General features: G+C 37.8%; 1 protein-coding gene across 1 annotated transcript in view; it reads left to right on the top strand.

Moving 5' to 3' along the window:
• LOC107559811 (protein bicaudal D homolog 1-like) overlaps nucleotides 1-6,476 on the top strand; it is a 34,549-nt gene extending 28,073 nt beyond the window's left edge. Inside the window, exons 4-8 of the mRNA XM_016243781.1 lie at nucleotides 208-580; nucleotides 802-827; nucleotides 2,136-3,245; nucleotides 3,345-3,496; nucleotides 5,661-6,476. Of these exons, the coding sequence (XP_016099267.1) occupies nucleotides 208-580; nucleotides 802-827; nucleotides 2,136-3,245; nucleotides 3,345-3,496; nucleotides 5,661-6,333 (2,334 nt within the window). The 3' untranslated portion in view covers nucleotides 6,334-6,476. The remainder of the gene's footprint in view (nucleotides 1-207; nucleotides 581-801; nucleotides 828-2,135; nucleotides 3,246-3,344; nucleotides 3,497-5,660) is intronic.
• Nucleotides 6,477-7,974: the final 1,498 nt, after the last annotated feature.

Below are 7,974 nucleotides of genomic sequence, written 5' to 3'. Positions count from 1 at the left end.
TGATGAAAATTACAGGCCTCTCTCATCTTTTTAAGTGGGAGAACTTGCACAATTGGTGGCTGACTAAATACTTTTTTCCCCCACTGTATATATAAATTGCATAATATACACACAATATTATTCTTATTCTCTTATTCTTATATTACACCGTCAAGTGTCCACAAATATGCCTGTTCACATTCTCTTTAATCTCCTTAAAATGTATAGGTGGAATATGAGGGTCTAAAACATGAAATCAAAGTGCTTGAGGAAGAGACAGTGCTACTCAACAGCCAGCTGGAAGACGCTTTGCGTTTGAAAGACATTTCTGAAGGCCAGTTAGAAGAGGCGTTGGATGCTCTGAAGAGTGAGAGAGAGCAGAAGAACAATCTGAGAAAGGAGCTGGTCCATCATCTCCTGACGGACAGTGTGTATGGAGCCAGCACCCACCTGGCCATCTCTGCCGAGGAGGGTTTGAAGTTTGCAGAGGAGGCAGCAACCAACGGCATGTCTGCATCTGGGTCTAACCCCAACAATGATGACCGTAACCGCTGTAATGAGTGCAATGGGCATGGACCAAAGGTGAACGGAGAATATCACCGCCTGGGAGGGAAATCATTAAAATAAAACTAATACATAAAAATAATTTATTAATATATCTCATTTGTATTTTAAGATTATACAGTATATATATTAAAAAACACTATGGCCATTTGGTCATGTATGAATAAAGAAAAGCAATGTGACCACACATAAATTCATCCAAGTAGTCTAAACAGATCAATTTCATGAAAAGCATTATATAACATGTTTGCATCTAAGGGTCTCCTCTGGGGACTGTGGCTGTAGTAATGTTTTCTCTTGCTGTGAGGGATTGCCATCAAATGCATAGCCAAGAGCCTGTTATTTCAGCATCCTATTGCACAAAGCAGTTGCTGTGGTATATTTTGCTATTTAGATGTGCAGTTTACTCATTTATAGCACTGCTTGGTTATAATTACTTGTTTCCTCACCCTTCAAGCTACTGTAGTTGCCTGGCATTTATCCAGAAAAAAAGTTAAATATATTTTCTTGTGTTGTTCTTGGCTCATTGCCTGAAAGGAATCGATGGGGTTTCGCTATCTCAGCCTCAAGTGTTAGATGGCTGACGCTTCTGATACAATGAGTGATCAAAAAGCAATTAAGCAGCACTTGAGCTCAGTGACAGGAATCACATGTCTGCGGTTATGCTAAATTTGTGACAAGCAAGCTAACAACTTTTGTTTTCTAACAAAAGTATTGTAGGTTAGGTACATTTTTGTGCTTGATGAACTTTCACTTCGTAACTATTTCTATTTTTGTTGAAACCTTAAGGGATAGTTCACCCAAAAATTAAAATGTTGTCATTACTCACCCTCATGTCGTTCCAAACCCATAAGACCTTTGTTCATCTTAGGAACACAAATTAAAATATTTTTGATGAAATCCGAGAGCTTTCTGACTCTTCATAGACAGCAACGCAACTGACACATTCAAGGCCCAGAAAGGTCGTAAGGACAATTTTTAAATAGTCCATGTGACATCAGTGGTTCAACCTTAATGACATGGAAGAGAAGAAATTATCATTATTTGATTATTATTTTTGTTTTCTTTATGCTCAAAAAGTATTCTCGTAGCTTCATAACATTACAGTTAAACCACTGATGTCACATGGACTATTTTAACGTTGTTCTTACTAGCTTTCTGGGCCTTGAACGTGGTAGTTGTGTTGCTGTCTGTGGAGGGTCAGAAAACTCTCGTATTTCATCAAAAATATCTTAATTTGTGTTCCGAAGATGAATGAAAGTTCTTGCGGGTTTTGAACGACATGAAGGCGAGTAATTAATGACAGAATTTTTATTTTTGGGTGAACTGTCCCTTTAATACTTTTTTTCAGGATTCTTTGATGAATAGAATGTTCAAAAGAACATATTTCATTTGAAATGGGAAATCGTTTGTAACATTTCAAATGTCTTTACTGTCACCTTTGATCAATTTAATGTGTCATTTATGAATGTAAGTAATATTTTTTTAAAGTGTACTGACCCCATTTGTGTAAATGAATGGCAAGGCTAACATATAGTGTTTTTTTTTATCTTGGATTTTGCTAACAACCTTTGTATCATCTTGTCCACTAGGTTGAGCGAGAGAAGGCAGTTCTACTTTCCAACCTGCAGGAGTCTCAAACTCAACTGCAGCACACGCAGGGAGCTTTAACTGAGCAGCACAAACGCGTTCACCGCCTTACGGAGCGCTTCAACGCTATGAAGCGCCTCTACAGTGACAAGGAGTTTGATACGGAGGAGTCAGAGAAGAACGATGTGCCCATTAACGGTTGCTGCGATTATGAGGCAGACATCAATGGAATGGAGCTTCTGGAGTGCAAATACAGAGTTGCCATGAATGAGGTTATTGACTTGAAGGCAGAGCTTAAGGCTTTGAAGGAAAAATATAACCAGTCTTTGGAGAACCAATCAGAAGAGAGCAACCACAGTGAAGGGAAGGTCCAGGCTCTCAAAGAGCAGGTGAAACGGTTGGAGAAAGCCTGCCATGAGGGCCGCGAGCGGGTTAGCAGTCTGGAAGTGGAGCTCCGGTGTTCTTCCGTTATGGCTAGTGAAAGTAACAGTATGCTGAACACAGCTCAGGATGAGCTGGTTACGTTTAGTGAGGAACTTGCTCAGCTCTACCACCACGTCTGCTTGTGCAACAACGAAACACCGAACCGAGTCATGCTGGACTACTACCGTCAGAGCCGGGTTACGCGTAGCGGCAGTCTCAAAGGCCCAGAGGACCCAAGAGCACTGCTTTCTCCACGTTTAGCTCGCCGTATCGCGGCTGCTAACTCCTCAGACGTGTCCAAGAGTCCTCAAGACTCTCCATCAAAGGAACCCCTTGGAGAAGGAACTAAAGGGGAAGGAGGAAGTCCCAACAAAACCCCCTTTGGTTCACCAATCAATGGTTCATCTCTCTCACCCTCCCCAGTTCCAGAAACAGGTGATCTCCGCCGGGAACCCATGAACATCTATAACCTCAATGCCATCATCCGTGACCAGATCAAGCACCTGCAGAAGGCTGTGGACCGCTCGCTGCAGCTCTCCAGGCAGAGGGCTGCGGCACGAGAGTTGGCACCCATCCTAGATAAGGAAAAAGAGGTCTGCATGGAGGAGATCCTGAAACTCAAATCCCTCTTGAGCACCAAGAGAGAGCAGATCGCCACATTGCGTCTAGTCCTGAAAGCCAACAAACAGGTAAGAAGGCCATGCAAATCCCAATATCCCCAGTTGTGTTTGGTCTCAAAAAGAAGCATATAAAACAGAACATTATATGTTTTTCATTTGTGTTTCTAGACTGCCGAGGTGGCCCTTGCGAACCTGAAGAGCAAATATGAAAATGAGAAATCCATGGTGACGGAGACAATGAAGAAGCTTAGAAATGAACTGAAGGCCCTCAAAGAAGACGCAGCCACCTTTTCCTCACTGAGGGCAATGTTTGCCACAAGGTGCGTTTATCAACCTTTATCGGCATTTATTTTTATTGAGGACATCCAAACTGGTTTCTTTCTTTAAATAACATTCATGATTTAACTAAATGTTCTGTATTTGTAATAATCTTTCATCAAAATGTAACTGCTTGAAACTCTTTTTCTTTCTGGCTGATCTCACCTAGGTCGGAAATAGTGTTAGCCAACAGCTAAATAGCCGTTTAGTTACTGTTACAGGTAGGGATGGAAATATAAGTTCAGGTTCTGATTCCTATTAACGGTTGCTGGTTGCTGGAATCATTCTGGTTCCTTAATGATTCCAATAAAGATCCTTGTAGAATTTTTACACTGGATGTGACTGGATTTTTTAAATATTTCTATTTGTTTCAAAACGATCACTTTCAAAACTAACGTTTCTATGTTTGCGTGTTCCATAATGTTTGTATAACAAAGAAAAATGGTTTTAAACATTTAAAAAACTGAACCGTTTGAACGTTCAGAGAGCATTCAGAAAAAATGTTTTCGTAACTTAATGAAACGTTAGCAAAATGTCCTTAAAACATATTTGTGTCAGCTGGGGACACAACTAAAAATTTAAAAAATTTAAATTTAAAATTTAGAAAATGGTATTTTATTGACAATGTATTTTTGAATTTGGCATAAATGCAATACAATAATTGGCCTTAAAGGGTTAGTTCACCCCAAAAAAAATTTTTTTCACCCCAGAGCCATCCTAGGTGTATGTGACTTTCTTCTTTCAGACGAATCCAGTCTGAGTTATATTAAAAATTGTCCTGGCTATTCCAAGCTCTATCATTGCAGTCAGTGGGTGTTGCAGTGCTTCAGTCCAAAAGAAGTTATATAAAAAGCGCCCCTCCATAACTCACACGGCTCCGGGGGGGTGAACAAAGTCCTCCTGTAGTGAATGTATGCGTTTTTGTAAGACAAATATCCATATTCAAAACGTAATAATCACTTTAAGAGTATAATAATGATTCTAACATAACACTAAGCCAAACACCAAAAAGACAACTACATATGTGTATGAAAAAAATTAAAGTTTAAAATTTAGAAAATGGTATTTTATTGACAATGTATTTTTGAATTTGGCATAAATGCAATACAATAATTGGCCTTAAAGGGTTAGTTCACCCAAAAATGGGATTTTTTTTTCACCCCAGAGCCATCCTAGGTGTATGTGACTTTCTTCTTTCAGACGAATCCAGTCTGAGTTATATTAAAAATTGTCCTGGCTATTCCAAGCTCTATCATTGCAGTCAGTGGGTGTTGCAGTGCTTCAGTCCAAAAGAAGTTATATAAAAAGCGCCCCTCCATAACTCACACGGCTCCGGGGGGGTGAACAAAGTCCTCCTGTAGTGAATGTATGCGTTTTTGTAAGACAAATATCCATATTCAAAACGTAATAATCACTTTAAGAGTATAATAATGATTCTAACATAACACTAAGCCAAACACCAAAAAGACAACTACATATGTGTATGTACAACCACACACACACATACATATATACTGTATATGTACATACACATTTAGAAATTCTAAATATATATTATTTTATTTCCATTTAGTTTGTTGAAGTATTAAAATAACTTAAATAAAACTAAAAACTTAATAAAAGACCTATACAGACATAATAAATTCAGACATCATTTAACTAAAATAAATAACAAATACAAATAATACAAATCAAATGACAGTAGTTTATCAGTAATCCTAAAAATTAACACTGCCAAACACATGCTAAAAAACAACAATGGTTATAAAAACTGAAACAGAAGCGAAACAAGTAATAGGAAAGAGGAGAAATAAAAAGCGATATAAAACAATATATAATGTATATAAAACAACCATACTAAACAACAAATTTAAAAAATGGCAACATTTAATTTATTCATATTTGTAAAAATACTACTAAAATGCATATGTATCGTACTACACAATACATTTTTGACTAAAAAGAACTAACATTTTAGAGCCATTTGTTCAGGAATCTAATGACTTAAGATGGACAAAATCAAGTTCTTCACTGTATTTTTTAAGGTTGAATATTCTGTTTCACACAGAAATACATTATGGTAGTAAAATATGTTGTAATTATTCAAGATACTTATTCAGTACAATGTGTTCTGATGTTTTATGTTCTCTCCTCCTTTTTGTCCAGATGTGATGAGTATGTAACTCAGCTGGATGAGATGCAGAGGCAGCTGGCTGCCGCAGAAGATGAAAAGAAGACTCTGAACTCCCTCCTGCGAATGGCTATTCAGCAGAAACTGGCCCTCACCCAACGCCTGGAAGACCTAGAGTTTGACCACGAGCAGTCACATTGTGGCCGTGGAGGAAAAGTGCCAAAAATAAAGAGCAGCCCTCAAAAAGTAAGTCATCAAACTGCACTCACCGCTCCCCCTAGTCCCACTGCATCGGTTTCAAAACCCCCTTCCTGTCTATTCCAAAACAATATGGTTGCATCAGCCAGTAGCTCTCCTTCACTGGATGTCCATTCTCCATCCTCCTCCTCCTGGACCTCCTCAGCCCAGCCGTTTTTCTTCGGCCAGTCGCAGTGGAAACTGGGCACTCAGACTTTAGTTTTACACCCAGAGACGCTAAGTATTGAGTTTTGTCATGTTGTTCATAGCGGAGACTCTGATGCTCACATTCCCAGATCTGCTCCTACTTCCCCCTACCGTTCTCCTGTCCTGGGCTCTCGGCAGCCATCCCCACGTTCTGTGAGATCTCGCATGCGCTCCAATGTGACTCAGTTCACGCCTTCAGCCGCTTCAAGGACCTCTCTAGTCCAGCCTGGGACTCCCAGAATCCCTAATGGTGACCCTCAGTAGGTGACACGGTTTAAAGACAGACTGGTTTCCATCTGATATGACTGCTTGGAGCATATGATTCAACTCAGGGATAGATTTAGAGACTTTTTTTATTGATACTACTTGAAATTTCAACTAATTAATTCTGAACAGAATTATGTTTTGCCAACTCTAGAAATACACCATCGGTCAAAATGTAGGAATCATTTTTTTATGTTTTTGAAAGAATTATCTTATGCTCACCAAGGCTGCATTTATTTGTTCAAAATTACAGTAATCTAGTGAAATACTATTACATTTTAACTAAATGTTTTCTATTTTAATATATTTTAAAATGTCATTTATTCCTGAGATGGCAGAGCTGAATTTTCAGTCTTCAGTGTCACATGATCCTTCAGAAATGAGCAGTGGATGCATCCATTTCCTGCCTGTAGGTGTCAGTGTTTCTACATTTCACACTTATTACTGAATGTGTCAAATGCTGTTTTGCCCATTGTGATCAAAACGTATCCCAACAACAGAGCAGTAGTTTCCTTCTGATTAAAATACAACAAAAATAAATTTTTTGACACTGGCGCTGTAGACATAATTGTTTGCAATATAGAGATGGTTATGTCAATAATGCATTTATACAACCAACTGCCCAGTACACCCACAAACTGCATAGCAATGTATTAAAAAACACATAGATTGGCTGCATATAACAACACCCAAATAACCACCCATGACACCCCAGCATCACGACAGTCAGGTTTGCACAAGAACTACTTACACTGGAGTGTGAATGGGAAAAAGAAAAAATCTTATTAAAATGTCTTGTGTATATGTGCTCTTAGCTAGACAGCATCATCAACTGTAATGTGTTAGATATGACTTTTTGTCTTGTCAAATGTATAAATGTATGTGTGTTTGCACGCTCTCATTAACAACGCAGCAACACTGCATATCATTTGTGCCTGACACACACACTACTGTTTAAAAGTCTGAGCTCAGAAAGATTTTTTTTTTAAATGAATTAATACTTTTATTCAGCATGGATGCATTAAATTGATCAAAATGACAGTAAGGACATTTATAATGTTACAAAATATTTCTATTTCAAATAAATGCTGTTGATATGAACTTTTTTCATCAAAGAAAAAGAATGATTTTTTTTCTACAGAAATATTAAGCAGTGCAACTATTAATAATTAATGTTGAAATAAGAAATGTGTCTGGAGCACCCAACCAGCATATAGAATGATTTCTAAAGGATCATGTGACACTGAAGACTGAAGTAATGCATGCTATATACACTGAACAAAATTATAAACGCAACACTTGCCCCCATTTTTCATGAGCTGAACTCAAAGATCTAAGACTTTTCAGCTCATGAAAAATGGGGGCAAAAACAAAAGTGTTGCGTTTATAATTTTGTTCAGTGTATAATTACAAATTACACTTTATTTATTACACTTTACTTTTAAACTAATCACAAATGACACAATTTGTTTTAAAACATAAAACAGGTATTTTCAATTGTAATAATATTTCACAATATTACTGTATTTTTGATCACATAAATGCAGCCTTGGTGAGTCTAAGAACTTTTTTCAAAAACATAAAAAAATTCTTACCGGCCCCAAACTTTTGAAAAGTAGTGTATCTCTGTTTAACAAACAG

The sequence above is a fragment of the Sinocyclocheilus grahami genome, unplaced genomic scaffold (genome assembly GCF_001515645.1).
Source record: "Sinocyclocheilus grahami isolate Dianchi unplaced genomic scaffold, SAMN03320097.WGS_v1.1 scaffold22.1, whole genome shotgun sequence".
Taxonomy (NCBI): domain Eukaryota; kingdom Metazoa; phylum Chordata; class Actinopteri; order Cypriniformes; family Cyprinidae; genus Sinocyclocheilus; species Sinocyclocheilus grahami.
The sequence above is the reverse complement of the archived record's forward strand: the minus strand, read 5'-3'. Positions and strand labels throughout refer to the sequence as shown.